General features: G+C 34.1%; 1 protein-coding gene across 2 annotated transcripts in view; it reads right to left on the bottom strand.

Moving 5' to 3' along the window:
- The window catches only part of USP47 (ubiquitin specific peptidase 47), a 103,950-nt gene that overhangs the window by 60,183 nt on the left and 20,421 nt on the right, over nt 1-23,346 (bottom strand). Inside the window, exons 2-5 of one of the 2 annotated variants that reach the window (XM_045825180.1) lie at nt 11,881-11,940; nt 7,313-7,516; nt 3,580-3,693; nt 1,640-1,778 (exon numbers count right to left, since the gene is read on the bottom strand). In XM_045825180.1, coding sequence (XP_045681136.1) covers nt 1,640-1,778; nt 3,580-3,693; nt 7,313-7,516; nt 11,881-11,940 — 517 coding nt within the window. The remainder of the gene's footprint in view (nt 1-1,639; nt 1,779-3,579; nt 3,694-7,312; nt 7,517-11,880; nt 11,941-23,346) is intronic. The other variant, XM_045825181.1, reaches the window with a different exon arrangement.

The following is a 23,346-nucleotide window of genomic DNA, read 5'->3' as shown; positions in this document are numbered from 1 at the left end:
ATATAGTATTTAAGTAAAAAATATATAGACTAAAAATTTGCTATCATGATTACCTTATTTTCCTAAAAGCACACATGTAGGGAAAGACATAAATAAGCAAACCACTACAAGTAGTTTCTGCTAGGAGTACTATCAGTTATTTTCACTTTTTTATTTTATTGTATGTCAATAAATATGTATTATATTTATATAATCAGAGAAAAGGCATTTTAAAAGAATGTTTTAGTCTTTAGAAATTTATGGGCATCAAAGAGCCATATATACACATCACAAAGTAGGAGTTTTGTAAACACTGTTTGTGGAAAGGCTGAACTGGATGTCAGAATACAAAGCAAATATTTTAACAATCTTGATGTGTTAAATCTGGAATTTTCTCGGTATTCCAACTATCTCAGAATAATCTAGGATGCTCATTTAAAACAAAATGCAATTTATCCAGCCTGCTCCAGAGCAGCTAAATCAGTATTGCTTTGGAACCTATTAACAAGTATCCCCAAATGATTTTTTAAAAAATAAAAATTTGAGAATCACTATCATAGGCAGTGTAATAAGAAGTAGCCTTATTGTCTATTATCTGAAACAAAAGATAATTTTGAATTCCTTCTTATTCTTGGTAGTCTACTACAAAAAGTTCTGCTGATATAAACCATCCTAAATACCAAACATGACCAGCTTTTACTGCAATTTCAGAACAAATACAACATTTAAGCCTGAACAAATTATTAGCTATGAGAAAATTATTCTGTATTTTAATTATAAAATATAGTAAATGGAAGATTACAGATCACGTTCAAACTCAATGTGCAATGTAACTCAATAGTTTTCTTATTCCAGATATTTGTATGCAATATTTCAAATCATCTGTTCTGAAGTTCTAAGAAAAAAGGTTCAAAAGGCATACTGAACATCAACTAGCTACAAAATCAAAGGCTTTTCTGTACCCCAGTTTCCATTTATTTTAATATGAATAATACCATCTACTGCAAAGGTCTGTTGTAAGATGAAATGATATGTAAAAGTATGTATGTACATTTTATTTTTAGGCAATTTACCAATCATATGTAAGGGAATAGTGTTTATATTTAAAAATCAATTTCACTAGCTCAATAAATTGAAAAATTTCAAAAATCTAGGTTTAATCATGTTTGGAAAAAAGTTAACAGAACTTTTAAATTACAAGATTAATGTCGAATATATGATTAGATTAAACTGAAAGATAACATAGTGGGTCTAATAAAATAAGCCTGGCCTATCTGCTTTAAAATGCAAGTATCCTCCACAGTCTACTGTAATCCAAAAGAAGATAACAAGAGACATTCCTTTCCAAGGAAGTCAATATAAAAAATTTAACGTTAAATTCCAAATAAAAACTTACCAAAAATAACAGTTCCTTCAAAATACAAATTCAATATTTTTTATTTTATTACTAAATAGTGCCAGTAAGAATATGGTAAAAACAACAAGTTGAGGAAAACGGACACCACATTCTTATTCTAATTTTGCTTCTGCTAACCACTGATCTTACTCTGGGTCTCAAGTTTTGTAATCCACAAAATGAGGGGATTAGGTTTGAAACTGCTGATATTACTCTGGGCTAGTGCCCTAAACTTCATGAAAATACAGCAAAGACAAATCTTACCAGTTTCTGACTTATTCAATATAGATGAATAGGAGTAGCTTTGGCTGACATAATCATTGGTAGAGCCCACAGAACCTTCTCTTGGAAGTGGCCCTATAAATCTGTCATGGACACTGTCATCCCCAGCACTGGAATCCTCCTAAAATGCAACATAACCAATATTTACTAAACGGCAAATGTTGTTGAAACAGGAAAAACAAAAACATACTAATAATCGCTGAGGCAAGGAAAAAAACACGAGGCATTATTATTACTGTTACCAGCAAGATATTTAAAAAAATGTCTACTCTGAATGTTTCCGGTAGAGCTGTTTGAAAGATGGCTGATATAAAACACTTTGGAGAGGTGCTTATGTCTCCTTCCTGAGTTCTTACTTTCTCAATTTTCTTTTCTTTTTTTAAATGGATTTTATTTTTAAATATCACAGACATTTTATTTTATTACATTGTTGTTCAGTGTAGTCATCTAGCTCCATTTTTACCCTACCTCAGCAACCCCCCCACCCATCCCCACTTCCCACCCTTGAACCCACCCCCTTTGGTGTGTCCATGAGTCCTTTACACATATTCCTTGATGGACCTTCCCCTATTTTCCCTCATTATCCTTCTCCTCCCACCCCTCTGGTTACTATCAATTTTCTTCAATTATCTTTCAAATTTCATTTACATGAGAAGAAGATTTGTTGGTACTAATAAATCAAAAGTACCATCATGAATTACAGAATCTATTGCTCATTTTTACATCATCCTTGCCAACAGGCCTGGCTGGTAGGGGATACTAGTGTAGTAAGTGTTGAATCGAATGGGTAGTTTCCTTACTGTCTCTAATAAAAAATCTCCCATCAATGAGAAAAATGTTGAAAAGGACTTAAGATATAAAATCAGTGCAAACAATTAACATAGAGCTGAAGTTAATTACTATGAATTTTAAAATATGAATTCCCAAATTGTGAATCCAGAGGTTCTAAAATTTTTAGCTGATTGCAATGTCAAACTAATCAAAATCTTCTCATAATGTTACAAAAATCAATGAGATCTTAAAAGGTTGGAGGGTATATTTTAATATTGCTTCAGTATGGATACCCTATGTTTAATTACTACCTACTGTGCAGAGAGGCATTATACTTCACAATAGGCTTCTAAAGGAAAAGCATCACACAGAACTTTTCCTAAGGAAAGTTCCACTGAAGAGAAGAGTTCTGAAAAAGTCCATGAACTCTGAGCCTCCCTTTCTTCAGTCCATAAAATAGCAAGGTTAAATCAGACCAAGTTTTCTCAATCGTTTTTTAAAGAATGCCACCTGAATTGGGAATTACTGGGTTTAATCATCTCTAAGACCACTACACCAGACAGGAAATCATTTCAAAATATGAATTGGAGTCAACACTAAAAGAATAGAAATATATCATATAATTTACAAACTATTCATTCTCCCAAAAAGCAGGAATGGGGGTGGGTAGTGGGAGTGAAAATGGCAGAGTAGAGAATTCTGGGGGGGTCTGCCCCTTCTCCAAAATACCAAAAAATGTAGGGCAAAACTGTCAAAGATTTACAGCAACCAAGCAAATGCTTAACCAAAGGAAAGGGCACCAAAGCACAGTAGGAGATCTTCGTGTCACTTTAACTTATCCTATCCTAATCCCACCCCCATCCCTGTTGTGGTGGTGGTTTTGAAGATAGCAACCTGTGTTCCCCATGGCAACAGGCCATATACACAAACAACAGGGCTATGGATGCCCATTGTAGCCATGTGAACATCTACACTGTTAACAAACCAACATACTTTATTATAGTCAATTATATTTTTCTCTAAATAAATAAATTTATTTTTCTATAATAAATTAAATACATAAATTAAAAACACTCCTTCTTCCTTTGGAAAACTGCTTCCCAAGTAGTAGGTAACAATGCACAAAAAATATGAATGGCTTTCTAGTTTACCAGCAGTATTTGAGGCTGTTCACCATCTTTATCCGTTAAGTGCAGAAAGTTCTTCTTTCCAGGCTCAAAATTAGCATCAAGAAGAGACTTGTCACTGGTATGATCTAGTGGAGCCTATAGACATAAAGTAAAATATCCCAGATTATGAAAAACATTTGCTGCAACACTAAAATAAGGTAATATGCAAATGAACATATATCAACAATTATTGGGCTCAAATCATTTTTAAACAAAGATTCTGGTGAAGTTCATTAAACTACATTTGGAATTAACTCATCCACTCATGTACTGGGATGGCTAAATCCAGTGACAGTGCATACACTGACAGGCATCTCAGATACTGCCATTCCCCGATCGATGTCCAAAAAACAAAAAGGAGAAAAGGTAAAGGTTAAAGCACTCCACAAAAAAGAACTATAAACACTTGTGGTTTATGCTCTGTAAAATATATGCAATGTAGTATTTAACAGATTTTCATGAAAATCAACTGGAGGTAATTTCATATAACTAAAAACATGTTTTTATATATGAATATATTAAGAATTCCCAAATAAACAACACACTAAACAAGCCAAAATAATTATGTACTATAACAAAATGGGCACCTTTAGAAAGACCCCTTAAGGAAAAGCCTGTCCTAGTAAATGATACTTATTTTAAGTCCACTGCCAGGACCCAGGGGATCCCAGGAAGATAAAAGTGATCACCCTTTGAAAATTAAACATCTAAGATATTTAGTCTTTACCTAACTTTTTTATGTTAGAGCAATTTCAGCACTAGCTGTCATTCTGATACATTCCAACTGATGAATGTGAGATGGATCGCTATATACTCCAAGCCCTACGCACTCACACTCTAATCCAGGGGTGCTCAACCTTTTGGAGTCTCTGGCCACAATGGAAGAAAAGTTGTCTTGGGCTACATGTTAAATATACAAACACTACCAAAAACTGATGAGCAAAAATAAAAGGTCCATGCATAATTTTCATGATATCTGCCACCACAGATAGGCAAAAAATGTCCTCATATAATTAACCCTAACTATGTAGCCCGCAGACCATGGGTTGGACACCCCTGCTCTAGTCAATTGTTGAGAAAAATGTATGATGGGATGAATACCCACCCTATTCTTGTTTTAAAAAATTGTTACACTAAGAAATTTTTTTATGTTTCAAAGATATGGGGAATGTCTCCTTAAAAGGACTTATTTTATGGAAACATTTTTATTTCTTAGAAAAGCAACACTTTATGATATGAAAGTATAGGTATTGAGCCCTGGCTGGTATGGCTCAGTGGATTGAGCTCTGGACTGCGAAGCAAAGAGTTGCTGGTTCAATTCCCAGTCAGGGCACATGAATGAGTTGCAGGTCAGGTCCCTATTAGGGGGCACACAAGAGGCAACCACACACTGATGTTTCTCTCTTTCTTTTTCTTCCTCCCTTCCCCTCTCTAAAAATAAGTAAATAATTTTTTTTAAAAAGTACAGGTATTGAGGACAAAAAAATTAACTGATTTTTCCACTTGCTATTTATGTGACTTTGCGCAAGTTAAAGTTACTTCACTTCCCCATCACTCAGTTGCCTCAGCTGTAATATTAGGATGTAACATCACCTACCTTACAAAGTAGTTATAGGGATTCAATGAGGTTATATTTGTATAGAGCCTAGTATCAAAACAATACTAGATACCTAGTAAGTGCAAAAAGTGTTAGGGAAATAAAATAAACTATATGATATATTTCTTACCTCCGGCTCTAGAAATCTATGGGAAAAATAGGAAATAGTAAACCTGAAGCTACAAGAAGTTACATAGGAGGAGGAGAGATTTTGGGTCCCTTACATTCTCTGGCAGGAAATAAAAGATCAGATGATATAGTTTGAATATATAGTAGTTTTACCTCAATAAATGTGTTTATGTGTACCAGACAGTGAGTAGCTAAATGTACTAGGTTTTCAGAGAAGCATACACTCAGCATTTCATAGTAAGCAGCTGAAAATTTACTTTTAGAAATGTATAGTAGGCAAACAGGGAAACTGAGTACTTAAGAACAGCTAAAGTATAGCTTAAAGAATAACTGAAGAAAGAGAAATAGTAATCCTGACATAGAGCTATTTGAAATTATATAGATGTTAAATTAATAAACACTTTTTGAACACCTAAGGGGAATATCTATAGAGGACACAAAATTAGTGCTGTAAGGCCCTAACCATCAAAATACAGACCACCAAATGGAATGGCACAAATGAGTGACAACTATAATAAAAGGAGACTTTAAGTGGCACACTTAAGAAAAAGTGGCACTTAAGTGGCACAGCAGAACAAAAAAATGGAATAGGAAGACAAAGATAGTGAGATTACATTTAAAGTTGCATGAAGAAAGCATCAAGTAAGTCTTTTTAAAATTGAAATATAAAAAGGACTTGGGTAGACATGTATGACAGTATAGAGCTATACTTTAAAAAAGAGGCAACACTAGAAGTTATATGGTGATATAACAGGAAGTATTCAAAGTTTCAGATTAAATATTGTTTCTCTTTGTACAGTGTGTTGGACTATTAATTTTCATTGATCAATTTCAAAGGGAAAAGCTAGTTTAAAATATTAGTTCTATATTTAAAAAATATATGGAACAGAAAGCAAAATATCATGAATTTTAAAGGTGTATCAAGTTTTGATTATTCTATAGAGCCAATGAAGCTATGCCCTCCAAATACCATAGGGATACACATTTCATTTCATTTGCCATTAAAGGCATTTTCCTGAAAAACTTAAGACCAGCAACAGCAAAGGATAAAAAGAGGTAATATAAACAAAAACATGGATATGGAAAAGTATGGAAAATTGTGTTGAGAAAATAAATTAATCCAGTATCTGGGAGTTAAGGACCAAATGTAGCTTGTCTTGATTGCTAACGTAGGGAATCTGATTTTTAATTGTGGACACTGTGCAGTCACTGAAGAGTGCTATGGTTTAAGATGACTGAAGGTAACTCTAAACCAAACAGTAGTATGTGGAGTGAACCTGGACTGAGAGACAGGAAACAAAAAAGACTATTCAGAATACTAACAGTGCAATTAGAGCTAATTCAACAGTCTCCTCCACCACCATCCCATGCAAAACTGGTCAGTGCCTCCTCTTTGCACTCAGGGGAAATGTGTAATATAGTACTTAAAACATAGTAGTGTAATTATTTGTTGATACATCTGTCTCTACAACTAGATTGTGAGATCCTTGAAGTAGATGTCACGGTACCACGGAACTTCTTGATCAGAGGCTTACCACTCTATCTGTTGTGTAATCTCTGTTAACGCTGTTGTGTATATCCTATTACTCATTTCTTTCTATATACACTTTTTTCTTCTTTTCCAAAAATTAGATGATAAAATATAGATAATTCTATATACGCAATTTTTCATTTTAAAAATACAAGAGGAACATCATTCCATTCAGTAAATGCTACAAATTCTTTTGTAGTTGACACAAAATGATAGTCATATTACATGAATTAAAAAAAATGAAGGTGCAAACTTTAGGATAAGCAAATATTGAATCTAGAATGAAGGCAAAGGGATAAAGAGGGATGCAATTACTAAATTGCACATAGGCTCTTAATGTTACAGTTTTGCTCATACTGAAAAGGGTTCCAGGATTTAATATATTCACTTATAAGAACAATAAGAATGACTATATTATTATTAGCCACTTAAGATGCTTTTTAAGTGTAGGGTTTTACCATATCAGCAGTATTGATTCCATTTCCCCACACCAAATCAAAGGTTCCATTTATGTAGCCTACTTTATTGGCCACATCTTCAAAGAGCTTTCTGAGTGGAGTAGAAGCTGGTAAATTTAAAGTGATCCGTTCATTCACTGTCTTTGAATTAGTAGTATCTTGTATTATACATAAGACTCTAGGTTCTTCAGCAGCATTTTCTATCTGAAATAAAAAAAAATATTTATCTTTAAAGGAAAACAATTATAATTAGCCACATTTTCTATGATTAAATGTTTTTAAAATCCCACAAAATGTTATTTTCTTTGTGCTAGTAAATGTGTACATCAAACATATAAAGCACCATATTTGTTTGTTTTGGAGAAACTGGGACATACTTAAAAACCAACAGTCATTCTTGTGGATATTTGCTTTCACCTCTTAAGGCTGTAAATCAATGGCCAACAAGCCATGCAGACAGTATACATGAGCAATTTGCAGTTGAAAATAACAAAATCTAATCCTTAATAATGTGTCATTACCTTGCTAGCACAGTCAAATCAAGCATACCTGGGTCGCCTGAAGAAACAGAAAGGGAACTATGTAGAAATGCAGTGAGGATTGTCTAAGATAACAAAATCCATTACTAAGAGACACACAGGCAACAAGGCCTCCAGACCTTTTTGCTGCTGTACCCGTAAGCCAGATGTCCAAAAAGCCCATTACCATTGTACTGGGAGCTGACAAGGTTGTCCAAACAAATCAGCCAGCAGAGGGAGGAAGTTTTTAAAAGCAAGAAAAAAATCTTTTCAATTATCAATGTAGAAGAAAGTTAGAGTCACAAATTCTCCTTCCTTCTTTCTCAGTAATTATTAAAACAAAAAGAATTGTAAGGACATTTTCCAAAAAAAACTATGCCCCTCCTCAAGCTATTGAAGGATACCATTTTTCTTTATCACTTTCCACAGGGATCAACAGGCTACATCAGATACTTGTGGAAGTTCTTTCCCTCCTTCTCCTGTAACAGCCAATTCAATGAATGGCACCTTCATCCACCAGCTGGTAAAATCACAGAGAGCTGAACATCATCCTTGTCCTTTCCTCCTCCTCGCCAGCACACAATCACCAAATTCTTATCCGTTTTCTCTTTATTTCTGCCTGTAGCAATCAGAACCTTACACCATAATAATGGTAATGGCTTCCTGAGAAATATAACTTCTTCCAATGTTATCTTTCTTCAATCCAGAATAGTTATTTTAATATGCCAATCTGATTATGTAAATCTTGTGCTTTCCATCAAAGTCAAGTGTAACAGTCATTTTACTGGAGGACCTCTCAATATCTCCTTGATAAGTTTTTCAGAAATATGAACTGTACAAACTACTATAGTATGCAAAAATTTACTTCTTCCCTTATTTTTTTACAATATAACCTTTTGTTTCTTGTATATATACACTTTTAAATAAGAATAATTATCACTTACTAGTATTGAAAAAAGAATGGCCATAAGGTTTCTTTGTTTATTTAATGGGTTGATACAATTATAATTTGTTTCTGCCATGTACAATTTTGGGTTTGCAAGAGATTACTGAAGGTAAATTTAATCTGATTAGTTTAAAACAGAAATAAGTTGTTATAAAAAGAAGTATAATGTTTAAAACAGATTGGCTGGCACTATATTTCAGACAAATCAAAATATTTAATTACTAATAATAATCCATTTAAAAATGAAAAGGATAATAATTTCTATAAAATAAGCAGGTAACAAAAATTACTAATAGAATATGACTAATATATTAATACTTCTCACAAAGGAGAAAAAGCTTTCCCTATAAACTTAAGGTATCTTATTGAACATAGAATGAATTGTTTTACACATTTTAATCCCAAACTGAGAAATACAAAGTGGATCTTTTTAAAAACTAGTTTATAATAAAAGAGGGAGCAACTACATTTCAACTACAAAAGATCTACTTTTGTAATTTTAATAATAAACTTCAGAGGTAGATTCAAGTTTTCTGGGTTATAAAATAATACTGTGGTGGCCAGATTTTTAAAGTTTCAGATAGGTTGGAACTGATCGTCCAAATAAGATGACCTTACCTAAGAACTCAGAAATCAGAAGAGCTGACGCATTATACATAAGAATAATGATGCAGCAACATCAAATGGCCAGATGCTGACAGTTCCTAGTTCTTTCCCTAAATACCTGAACACAAGGTACAGGCACTCCAGCCTCCTCACTTTTCACCCAAATATGTGAGGAAATTATCCCCAATTGAATTTCTGAAGACTTTAATGTACAATAGTAAACACAATATTTAATTCCATGTATGCCTTTTAATCTTTTTAGTGACAAAAGTTTTCTTTCCTGTGCTTGTATATAATGCACAGCTTTCCTGTGAATTTCCTCTGCATCTGGGGGTTACAGAAGCCTTCTTGCATATTCCATCCAAAGCCAGCCACCAGCCAAATGGTGCCCAGTAATGATCCCAGATGATGCCATGTGAAGCGAAAAAACTCATGGGCTGAGTCATTGCCCAAATCCAACCTCGAAAGAACTGTGAGCAAATAATCTAGTTGTTACAAACACTAAATTTTGGGGTTGGTTGTTCCATAGCGATATATAACAAAAACACACCTAAATATAGTTAAGCACAGACAAGCTCTAACTGGGAAGGCTGGTGATGGTGGATTACTGAGGGGATCAGCAGGGAGGAAGGTGCCCATTTAAGTATACACCCAATGTAATTTAGGGAAGGGAACACAATTTTTTAGTTAAAACAGTTCTACGAGGAATAAGAAAAAATAGGTAAGAGAAAAGTGCAAAGTTTTACAAAAGTCTAAAGCATGTCCCACTAGGGAAAACATTTACTATCTTAGGGAAGCTATTTGAGAAGCACAAAGTTTTCTACACAGAAACTTCAGCCAAGTACAGAAAAGGCATAAAGCATAAAATTAAAACTACTTATTTTATGTACAATTCATAGCAATATTATACTTGTAAGAATAAGGAGAAAGTCAACACTATATATGCTAAGAGAGTGTTTTGCCTCTATGTTCACTGCAGAAACAAAGCTAGATTTTCTAGCAAAGTCTGAAGAAAGCAGCTAAAAAGTGAAAAAGAAAGAACCATAGTCTTATTTACAAAAGGTAAAAGACAATGGGATTTTTCATTGAAAACATTTTTCTTCCAAAGATTGGCTCACTGCTAGAAACATTTAGAAATGGTTGACACAGATAATTCTTCTAGGAAATCTCAGAGCCTGCTTAAGCCAATTAGTGTTTGCCTTGTGAGTCATTTTGGCTTTTCTCGGCTTTCCCAGCAGTGCTGATTTCAAATCTGAGTTCTTTGAAGCTAACATCAAAATTTTTGTTTCAAAAAAATACTTCCTAGGCGCTTCTTATTTAAAAAACAGAAAACGAGGTATATAATTCATGGTATATGTTCAGCATGGTATTAGTATGCAGAAAACAACTTTATGTCAAATAAAACGCAAAGTTAAAAAGATTCAATTTTTTTAGAGAGAAAAATTAAGATAAAGAGTTTTAAAACATTAGAAGGGACCTCTTTACCTACAAATTTAAGTCACTCTATTTTCTCTCAAAACTTTCTTCCTTTCAATGTTATTACAAAGAATGGCATTATGGTTATAAACTTAAAAATACACACACATGCACACGTTAAGTCCACCTACATAACACTTTGTATACTTTTTTAAAATCTACTTCTTGATATAGGATCTTCTATGAGCTAAGAAATTAGGACTTAACATAATACTCTTCTGAATTTCCACAGTTCATTTTTAATATACTGCAATACACCTAAAAAGAGAATTGATGGCGTGAATACTTTTGCTGATTGAAGTTTATTAAATGTATAAGCCTCATTCAGACTGTGCATTTTTACTTTAACAAGTGACAATTCTTGGTGTAGGGATGGCAATCCTAACTTATGTGGGGGGAAAAAAGAGATTAAGTTCCTCCCAAGACTCCACACCAACCATCTCAGCAAATTCTGATGTACTATGATTTGCGTCTAAATGGTATCTTCCCACAGGTGTCTTGGAGAAGACAGAAGAGGTTTAAGGAAATACACTGGGGAAAAAAACTTAGAGCTAAAGGGACCTGGAAAAAATGAGGTATTAAGTAAAAGTTAGAATGAGATGGTACATCCCAGGGAAGTTTAGGTTTGTAATGTATAACAGTCTGCCAGGAAAGTAACAGTTTTACTTAATTCTTAAAATAAGATTTCTGGGTTTGACTCTGTAAATTATTAAATGATTTAATCCCAGAACCATTAATATTTCAAAAAATAAATGTTAAAAAAAGAGAGACAACTAATACACTCAAAAGTCAAAGCAAAGGGTTCTTATGGATTTTATATCAGTTTCCCCCTCATCATATTGCTAAAAAACAAGCGTCTATCAAACACATATTTATGTAAGGTGACTTTATTATTAAAATTGGGTAGAAATAGTCAAACAAGCATAAAACTTAACACATGCCTTATTATTAAATAAAAGTACTGACATGCTGTTACTTGCTCTGCTGATTATCACACTAAAGCAATTACATCAGCAGTCTACCTGTAAAAATTTCTTCTTCATTTCATCAAAGATATTTTGTCTGCATCTCCAAAACACATCCTATAGTATACAGAGAACAAAATGAATTACAAATTATTTCTTTAAAATACAGAGGTTAAACAATGAAATGAGAACTAACCTAAAGACATCTTTTGTAAACAAGTTTTCTAGAATTTGATAGAGATTACTGAAAATTTCTGCTATAGTTATAAAGAATAATATTAACATGAAAAACAATTACATTTTTTAAAAAAGTGGAACCTTAAGATTTGGGTATAAATCAGAAATTCTAAGTCACAGAATATTTTTCCCAGTTTTAATGAGATGCAATTGACATATAACATTGTATTTGTATTACCACTATAAGTTTGGTGGTAATACACTTTAACATCCACCATCATCTCACATAGTGATGAGAATCTGACCACTGTGCTGTGTGGGAGCCAAGTAGCCACATGGAAAAGTCATGTGTAGATGTTCCAGTCACAGCTGAACATGAGATCACAGCTGGCAACCAGCATCAGCCACCATACATGTGTGTGAGAAAACATTCAGATGATTCAGGCTGACATCCTTCCAGCTGCCCAGCTGACACCTAGCAGAGCAGAAACAACCTGCCCTAGACTAACTTTGCTTCAATTAACATCTGTGAGTAAAATTCATTAAGTTTGGGGGCAAACTGTTACATAAGACAATCAGAAGAACAGTGAATGCCTCAATCTACTCCTTCTCTCACCTTCCTATAGAAAATCACAAGTGTCTTAGTATTCTTTAGTATTCTTCATTTCCTTTCCTTGTGTCAGGTTTTATAACTACCTGATATATTTGTTTATATTTTACTTCCGTATTGTCTATCTCCAAAAAAACTTCCACTATGAGCCAATATGAAATGCCAGCTTGGATTTACCCTTTCCACCTTAAACAACTAAAAATCTAGAAAAAATACACAAAGTGATAGTTCTCAAATATTAAACAACAAACAACACAGGACAGTGATCCCAGTGAAAGCAGCGACAGACAAGATAAGCCACCATCCAGGTTGCAGTGCTGAGGAGGGAGAAGCCAGGTAGAGTCCAGCAATCTCCCTGAATTCAAGAGATGAGGTGGGGAGTTCAAAGAGGCCAATTCAACTAGAATTTACAGGGCAGAATACTGAAGGGAAGAAAGCTGTACAAATATTAGGTTGGCCAAAAAGTTTGTTGGTTTTTTCCATAAGATGGCTTTAGAAGTGCTTAGTTATCTTTAATTTAATGCAAAACAATTTTGTTAGATTGTATTGTCATATCAGCATGCATTAAAAAAACTTATCAGAATTGGTGAATTTTTGTGTAGCCATTTTAATATTGAAGATGAAAGAAAATAAGCAACATTTTTGGCATATGATGCTTCATTATTACAAGAAAAGTAAAAATGCAACTGAAATGCAAAAGAGATTTGTGCGGTGTATGGAGAAAGAAGGTGCTGTGACTGACGAAACGTCTCGAAAGTGGTCTGCAAATTTTCGTGCTGGAGATTTCTCACTGGACAATGAATGTTCCACAGTCACGGAGACCAGCTGAAGTTGATAGCAATCAAACTGAAACATTAACTGAGAACTATCAACATTCTGTCACAAGGGAGAGAGCTGACATACTCAAAATATACAAATCAATAAAGTTATTGGTGAAAATAAAAAATTTGTCTTTTATTTTACATAAAAAGCTAAAGGGACTTTTTGGCCAACCCAACAGTAAACTCTAGAGATCTGTAGAGTGGTCCTCCTTTGAGTACTCAGCTGAGCACTCATCTGCATATGCATGTGAAGAAACCATCTGAAGCAGAGGGAAGAACCACAGGAAAGAATCCCTGGAACTCACTTCAGTTTCCACCAGCCAGAGTAGGAAAAAAAATTCTCATAATACACAGGGCACCAGATGAAAGCACTGCCAAGAGTGCTATCTCAGCAGTGGGACCAAATAAGGCCAGGTCTAAAGGCTACTCTGGTCTAAAGTTTAAAAGTTTAACAGCCTCAAAAGTATCAAACTGTAAAGTAAATTAGCTGCATCTGAAAACAAAGCTCAAGAATATTTATGGGAATAAAAATATCCAGTAGCCATCAAGGTAAAATTAAAAATATATGCCATCAAATAAAAAATAAACAGGTATGCAAAAAAAGAGAGAGAGAGAGAGAAAACATGGAAACTATTACTATTACCCATATTAAGGAGAAAAATCAATGAAAATCAACCCAGAAATAATACAGATGATAGAATAGATAAGCACATAACAAGTTTATAACTATATTCTGTATTTCAAGAAGGTAGAAAAGGTTGTGTTAAGGAAAAACATGGAAGATAGAAAAGACATCCAACTCAAATTTCTAGGAATGAAAAGTACAATACCTGAGATGAAATATATAATGGATGGGATTAACAAATTAAGTTATCATTGAAGAAAAAATACTGAACTCTTGAAGATACAGTAATAAAAACTATCAAAAATAAGACACAGAGGGGGGGAAAGTAAAAAAAAAGACTGAAAAGTGAGACAACTTTCTTATCAGAGGCCAGAAGTAAGTTGCTATAATGCTTTTCAGCTGCTTACAGAAAATAACTCTTAGCCCAGAATACTGTATCCCCCCAAAAATCTCCTTCAGGAACGACCCAGGATTGGGTTTAGTAGTCAAGTAGAATCCAAGACATTCTCAGATGAAGGAAAACTAAAAGAATTTGTCTCCAGTAGAAGTACTCTAAAGGAAATCTTCTAAACAAAAAGGAAATAATCAAAGAAGGAACCTTAGAACATCAGGAAGGAAGAATATGGTAAGCAAAATGTATCTAAATACAACACACTTTTCTCCTCCTATTGAGTTTTTACTAAATGGTTGTCAGTTGAAGTAAAAACTAAAGGACTGCTCGATGTAGTTACAAATATAAGCAGAAGCTGTATTTAACATAATTACAAATGAGGGAGGATAAAGAGACATAAAATAAGTTTCTACATTTCAATTTAACTGGTAAAATAATGGCACTAGTAGATTCTGCCAAGTTGACATATCTAATGTAACACTCAGAGGAACCACTAAAAAAGCTATCACAAAAGAATACAAAGAAAATCACTCTAGATAAATCAAAATGGAATTTTTTAAAATGTTCAAGTAATTCATGAGAAGACAACAGAAAAATGAAAAACAGAAAGAACAGAAAACACAAAATAAAATGGCAGACTTCAGCTGTAATACATTAATCATTACATTAAATACAAATGGTCTAAATAAACCGAATAAAAGGCCAATTGTCAGAATAGATTTAAAAACATGACCCAATTATACACTGTCTCTATGAAACTTACCACATACACACACATATGTCAAATATATGAGATTAAAATTTGTTACATGAATTTGTATATAAAATATATTTCATATAAACTATTTTATATGAAAATAAAAGGGTTGGGAAAATATACCATGCAATCATTAATCAAAAAAAGTACAAGTTAGTTTTAAGGATTAATAATCAGATAAAGTAGACCTCAAAATAAAGAAAATTATCAGAGATAGACAGATTATATAATGATAAAAGGGTCCATCCACCAAGAAGACAGCAATTCTAAATGTGCATGAACCAAAATTATAGTTAGGAGATCTCTGTCTCTGTCTCTGTCTCTGTCTCTGTCTCTGTCTCTCTCAACAATTGCTAGAACTACACACAGAATCAGTCAGGGCATGAAAAAACCAACAATACCATCAACCAACAGGATCTCATAACCAACATTTACAAAACACTCCAACCAAAAGACAAAATATACATTCCTGTCAAATGCCCAAGGAACACATAACCAAGACAGACCATATTATGGACCATAAAACAAACTTCGATAGATTGAAAAGAACTGAAATGCAAAAAACAAACAAACAAACAAACAAACAAACTGCAGAGTGTATTCTGCAATCACACTGAGATAAAAAAGACCCAAATAAATGGAGAGACATGATGTGTTCTTACATTGGAAGACTCAACCTAGTAAAGGCGTCAATTCTTCCCAAATAGATATACACTTTTTAAAAGTCACCCAATGGAGAAAAGATAGTCTTTTCAACAAATGGTGATGGAACAACTGGACATCTATAGGCAAAAATATAATAATCTAAATCTCTCGCCTTAAGAAATAATTAAATGAATATGGATCATCAATATGAAAAATATAAAACTATAAATTTTTTTACAGGGTCATAGGAGAAAATTTTCCAGAGCTAAGGCTAGGCAGAGTTCTCAGACTTAACATTGTAAGCTGGACTTCATTGAAAGTAGAAATGTTTATTTTGCAAAGACCCTGTTAAGTATGAAAAGACAAGCTACAGACTGGGACAATATATTTTGAACTACATAGTGAACAAACAACTAGTATCTAGAATATCTAGAGAAGTCTGAAAGCCTACCAATAAAAAAGCAAGCAATCTAATTAGAGTATAAGCAAAAATTATGAGAGACATTTCAATGAAAAGCATAACAGATGGCAAGTAAGCACATGAAAAGATGTTCAACATCACTAGCCAACAGGGAAATGCAAATAAAAACCAAAATGAGATATACCACACACCTATCAGAACAGCTAAAATTAAAGTGATTACACCAAATTCAACAAAGATACAAAAGAAACAGACATGAAAATTAACAAGCCCCATCTAAGGGATATATGAAGAAACTATACTTAACAACTGCTATATATATATATTTATTCTTTTAAAGCATACATAGAACATTTATAAAAACTAACCCGATACTGGTCTTCTCTATAAAGCAAGTCTCAACAAATTTCAAAGGACTGTTCTACAGAACTTTCTCTCACTATAATGCAAATAAATTAAATATCAATGACAAAAAGGAAAACCATATATGATCACAAAATTAAGAGGCACCAAATTATGGGTCAAAAAATAAATAATGGAAATTAGAAAATAGTTAGAACCAAATGATAATAAAAATATTACATATTAAAGCTGATATGGAGTATTGGGGGAAAGTCAGAAGTCTTCCAGCAGAACATGGGAATCTACATGAGAATAGGCAGAGGCAGGATGAAGAGTGATCTGCCCAACTCCAAATGAAGAGCTTGAAAAACCTAGACCTGAAAAACAGTTCTCTGCTGCTAATGGTGTATGGGCTGTAGGTGGTCCCCAGAAGGCAGAAAACAAAACCAAACAATAAACTGTGTCATATTGCTAAGTAGCAGAAGAAATAAAAAGGTAAAAGCAGAAATTAATGACACAGAAAATAAAAATACTATAAAGAAAATATCAAAGCAAAAAGCTAGTTCCTTTATAACAAACTACTGATATAAGATAATCTCCCAAAAAGGAAAAAACAAAAATATTATGAATAAGGGAATAGAAGTATATATATATATACAACAACAAAGATAAAAGAATGTCACAAGCAAATTTCTGCCAATATATATGAAAACATAATGAAATGGAAACACTTGAAAAATATAATTTATCAAACTCAAAGGAAAACAAAAGAAAACCTCAATAGTCCTTCAAAGGAAGATAAAAGAAAACCTCAATAGTCCTAAAGTCATTAAACAAATTGAGTTAGTACTTAAAAATCTTTCAACAACAACAAAAAATTCCAGGCCTAGATGAATTTCTAAAAGTTTTTAGCAACTACTCAAAGAGAAACCATTTGGGTTTTACAGATATTTTTCAGTTACAGAATATGAGGAATGCTCCCTAATCATATCATGAGGCTAGCATTTGGTACTAAACTAAAATACTAATATTAAAAAAAGGGAAGTTATAAACCAGTATCACTCATGAAAACAACTACAAAATATCTGAAACAAATTATTAGGGAACTGAATGCAGCAATGTATTTTTTATGACTTTTTAAATTTTTTTATTGTTGTTCAGTTACAGTTGTCCCCCATTTTTCCCCCTGTTGCTCCCCCCTGCCCTATCCAATCCTGGCTCCCAAAGACAATCCCCACCCCTTAGTACATGTCCCTTCCCCTTCTTTTCCCATTATCCCCCTCCTCTCTCCCCTCTGGTCACTGTCCGTTTTTTCTTTATTTCCATGTCTTTGGTTCTTTTTTGCTCATTTGTTTCTTGATTAGGTTCCACTTTTGGGTGAGATCATATGGTATTTGTCTTTCACTGCCTGGCTTATTTCACTTAGCATAATGCTCTCCAGTTCCATCCATGCTGTCTCAAAAGGTAGGAGTTCCTTCTTTCCTTTTGCTGTGCAGTATTCCATTATGTAAATACACCCCAGTATTTTGGTCCACTCATTTACTGATGGGTACTTAGGCTGTTTCCAGTCCTTGGCTACTGTAAATAATGTTGCTATGAATATTGGGGTGCACAGGTTCTTTGGCATTGGTGTTTCAGGATTCTTAGGCTTTAATCCCATTAATTTAATCACTGGCTCAAAAGGCAGTTTCATTTTCAGATTTTGAGGAAGTCCCCTATTGTTTTCCACAATGGCTGCACCAGTCTGCATTCCCAGTAGGGTTCCCTTTTCTCCACAACCTTGTCAGCACTTGTTTGTTGATTTGGTCATGATGGCCATTCTGACTGGTGTGAAGTGGTATCTCATTGTGGTTTTAATTTGCATCTCTCTGATGGCTAGTGATGTTGAGCATCCTTTCCAATTTTAATATATGTACTGCCAAAGTGAGCTCAAGCATCCTTTCATATGTCTCTGGGACCTTTATATGCCATCCTTGGAGAAGTGCCTGTTTAGGTCCTTCACCCATTTTATAATTGGACTGTTTGTCATCCTGGTGTGGAGTTCTGTGAGTTCTTTATATATTTTGGAGATCAAACCCCTGTCCAAGGTATCTTTGGCAAATGTATTTTCCTGTGTTTGGTTCCCTTTTAATTTTGCTGATGTTTTCTTTAGCCATGCAGAAGCTTTTTCATTTGATGTAGTCCCACTTGTTTATTCTTTCCTTTATATCCCTTGCCCTGGGGGATATATCAGTGGAAATACTGCTGCATGGGACATCTGAAATTTTCCTGCCTATGTTCTCCTCTAGGACTTCTATAGTGTTACAATTTATATTTAAGTCTTTTATCCATCTTGGGGGTATTTTAGTGTATGGTGTAAGTTGGTGGTCTAATTTTTTCCTTTCTTTTTGCATGTACCTGTCCAGATCTCCCAATACCATTATTGAAGAGGCCATTTTTACCCATTTTATGCTCCTGCCCCCTTTGTCTATTATTCATTGACCACAGAGACACAGGTTTATTTCTGGGCTCTCTATTCTGTTCCACTGATCTATGTAACTGTTTTTATGCCAGTACCAGACTGTCTGAATACAGAACCTGGTAGTATAGTTTAATATCAGGTACTATGATCCCTCCAACTTTGTTCTTCTTTCTCAAAATTGCTTTGGCTATTCGGGGTTTTTCATGGTTCCATATAAATTTTTGAAATGTTTGTTCTAAACCTGTGAAATGTCATTGGTATTTTAGTAAGGATTGCACTGAATCTATACATTGCTTTGGGTAGTATGGACATTTTATTGATGTTAGTTCTTCCAATCCATGAACATGGTATATTCTTCCATTTATTTGTGTCTTCCTTAATTTTTTTTCTTCAGTGTTCTGTAGTTTTCTGAGTACTCTTTGGTTAAGTTTATTCTTAGGTACTTCTTTTTTCCTTGTTGCTACAGTACATGGAATTTTCCCCCTAGTTTCTGTTTCTGATATTTCATTGTTGTTGTACAAAAATGCCTTTGATTTTCTGACTTTGTATCCTGCTGTTTTGCTAAAATGATTAGTTTTTTGGTGGAGTCTATAGGGTTTTCTATGCACATTATCATGTCATCTGCAAACAATGACAGTTTTACTTCTTCCTTTGCAATTTGGATATCTGTTATTTCTTTTTCTTGTCTGACTGCTGTGAATAGAACTTCTAATACATGTTGAATAGAAGTGGTGAAAGCAGACACCCTTGTCTTGTGACTGATCTTGGGGGAAAGCTTTCAGTTTTTGCCTATTGACTATGATGTTGGCTGTAGGTTTCTCATACATGGCCTTTATTATGTTGAGGTATGTACCCTCTACTCTCACTTTGCTGAGTGTTTTTATCATAAATGGGTGCTGTACTTTATTAAATGCTTTTTCAGCAACTATTTATATGATCATGTGATTTTTTGTTTATGTGATATGTTTATTGATTTGTGAATATGATACCATCCTTGCATGCCTGGGATGAATCCCACTTGATTATGGTGTATGATCTTTTTAATGTATTTCTCGATGCAGTTTGCCAGTATTTTGCTAAGGACTTTAGAATCTATGTTCATCGGTGATACTGGCCTGAATCCAGCAGTGTATTAAAGCATAATACATCATAACCAGGATCATTAACATTAGAAATATCAATTTATATAATGTAACATATTAACAGTTTGAGAGAAAATCATGTCAATACATGCAACACAAAAAGGTACTTGAAAAAAAACTAAAACATCTTTTCATGACAACTTTCTATAACTTTGTGAACATCTTTTGATGATAATGCATAACAAAATAAAGAGAATTTCTTTAAGTGGATGAAGTGCATTTACAAAATTTTACAGCAAGCATATTTAATAATTAAATGCTAAAAACTCTCACTTTAAGAATAAATATATTTATTATGCCCTGGCTGGCGTAGCTCAGTGGATTGAGCACGGGCTGCGAACCAAAGTGTCGCAGGTTCGATTCCCAGTCAGGGCACATGCCTGGGTTGCAGGCCATGGCCCCCAGCAACCGCACATTGATGTTTCTCTCTCTCTCTCTTTCTCCCTCCCTTCCCTCTCTAAAGATAAATAAATAAAATCTTTAAAAAAAAACTGAAAAAAAAAAAAGAAACATGTTCTGGCTGGGTATCTCAGTTGGTTATAGTGCCATCCCCATACACAAAGGTTGCAGAGTCGATCCTTTGTCAGGGCAGGTACAGAACTCAATCAGTGAATGCATCAATAAATGAAACAACAAATCCATGTTCTTCCTCTCCTCCTTCCTTCCCTCTCTAAAATCAATCAATAAATTTTTTTTAAAAGAATAAAACCAAAACAAGGTTGCATACTAGTCATTGCTTCTGGTCAACACTGTTGAGAGCACAATAAGCAAATATATGCAGTGGAATACCATGCAGCCCTTAAAAATAATGCTATGTGATATTTATTGACAAAGGAAAATATTCACTACATATTTCTAAGAAATAAGAGTAGCCTTATAACACAAAACAAAAGAACCTTTTAAAAAGTCTGTATTGGGAAGGAGAAGAAAACATGTACAAAATAAAAGAATTATGTCAGAATATTAAGAGTATTGTCTTTTAAGGATAGAATTAGGGGTGATTTTTTCCCCTTTCTCTTTTCTGGGACTTCCAAATGTTTGGCACTGCGCATGTATGTGTTTTTACAACTTAAGGTAAACCACAAAAAAGAAACCTCCGCACTTAACTTTTATATAAAATAAACATTTTTAAATGTTAGCCCACTCACCCTATCAAAAGAGACAAAACAACTAAGTGCACAGTAAGGGAATGAAAGCACGTTGCCTGGGCAGCGATATACACATTGAAGATGTGCAGAGTTCAAGGACTACACTCTCAGTGTGTACAACATGCAGAATGATCTGTCTATAGAAAATAAACAAACAATAAAACCCAGCATAATCAAGATTAGGTAACATTAACAGATACTAACATATATAGCTTTTAGGTAATTTGAAGTAACTACATAAAAATATAATGAAAGAAACTAAGGATGTCTAAAATAGAGAAGGCAATAAACTTCAACATCTAGGATTCCTCCACTTCAAGTAATATATATTTGGAAGAATACAGGGCGCAAGGAAGGGTGAAAACCCCTGAAAAGGAAATTAATAGAAAATAGCATTCATTTGCTACTGGTTAGAAAAGAATTATTGTCACTTATAGCCTTAAAGCCACACACACAATATGTGTTACACAGTTTAAAATATCTAATACTTTAATTTCTGGAAAAGGGAGGAGATGCATTTCTCCCTATTCCTCCTGCTAAATAAAACTAAAAATGTTATGTATAAGGAAAATATAAGAAGACACTGAAATGTGATGAGAAAGCAGACTGGCTAGGGGCCTAAGGAATTAAGGACACGGTGGTTAATTCCTGGATTTATTTTTTGCCTACTATATCCTGGTCTGAGTGGGCACACACTAAAAAAGCCCCAAGAAAAGAATGTCCTGCTCTAGCTCAAGGATCAGGAAAGGGGCACCCTTATAAAACAGAAAACTTTTAGACACTAACCACACTATACTACAGTCTAACACCACAGGGGGAAAAAAAAAGCTATTGCTCTAACTCCACTCTCATCATCAAAGTCTGAGAGAGAAGACAGGATTTCCAAACTTGCTGGCTATAATAAGGCACTCCCTTCCCTCCAGCAGGGTGGTGTCAAAGGAGACGTAGTGGGCAGCAGGGTCTTTCATCATAGCCCAGCGGTAAAGACAGCCTCCGCATTTCCCTGTCAGTGGAAGCCACATAGAAATAACAAAAGGCCCCACCACCTCCCAATCAAGCAGGTGTCCACAGAAGCTTAAAGGGAGTATGAACTTCAACCCCATCCACAGTAATAAGGCACACCTCTCACCCAGACTGTAAATAAAGGTGGAATGAGAAACCTGGACTCCCACTCCTACCTCCAAGTAACAAGGAAATGCCCCCTTTTCCCTGTTGGCATGCCATCAGAGAAAGTCTGTTAGGAGATTTAAATAAGATCCAAAGGCTCACAACATAATACTCAAAATGTCCAGAATATAATTAAAAAAAATCACTTGTCAAAGAACCAAAAACATGTCAACTTGGACATGATACAAATGTTGAAATTATCTGACAATGACTATAAAGTGGCTGTCATAAAAACATTCAGCAAGCAATTATGAACACACATAAAATAAATGAGAAAAAAAGTCTCAGCAAAAGACTACCAGCTAAAATACAATAACCAAAATTAAAACTCACTAGGTGGGCTCAATAGCAGAATGAAGATTACAGGGGAAAAAAGATCAGTGACCCTGAAGATAAGAACAAGAGAAATCTTTATCTGAACAATAAAGAAAAAAACAGACTTAAAATCTAGCTCAAGTGCCTGTAAAACTATAAAAAGATCAGTCTCAAGCACCCATAAGACTGTAAAAAAAGATGTAATATTTGTGTCATCCAAGTTCTGGGAGAAAAGGAGAAAGAAGGCAGGCCTGAAAAAGCTCTCAAAGAAATAATGGGTGAAAACTGCCCAAATTTGACAAAAGACATAAAACTACATATTCAAAGAGCTGAGTGAATCCCAAAGAAGATACACGCAAAGAAAAACCTGTCAAGACACATCACAATCAAACTTGTTGAAAACTAAAGTCAAAGGGAAAGCCTTTGAAAGTAGGGGGAGAGAAATGTCTCATCTGTTAAGAGCAAAACTATTCAAATGTATTGATAGCCTATTTCTGCTTA

This window comes from Phyllostomus hastatus, unplaced genomic scaffold (assembly GCF_019186645.2).
Source record: "Phyllostomus hastatus isolate PE091 unplaced genomic scaffold, TTU_PhHast_1.1 phas_scaffold_585, whole genome shotgun sequence".
Taxonomy (NCBI): Eukaryota; Metazoa; Chordata; class Mammalia; order Chiroptera; family Phyllostomidae; genus Phyllostomus; species Phyllostomus hastatus.
Note: the sequence above shows the minus strand (reverse complement) of the source record. Positions and strands in the feature narration are given on the sequence as shown.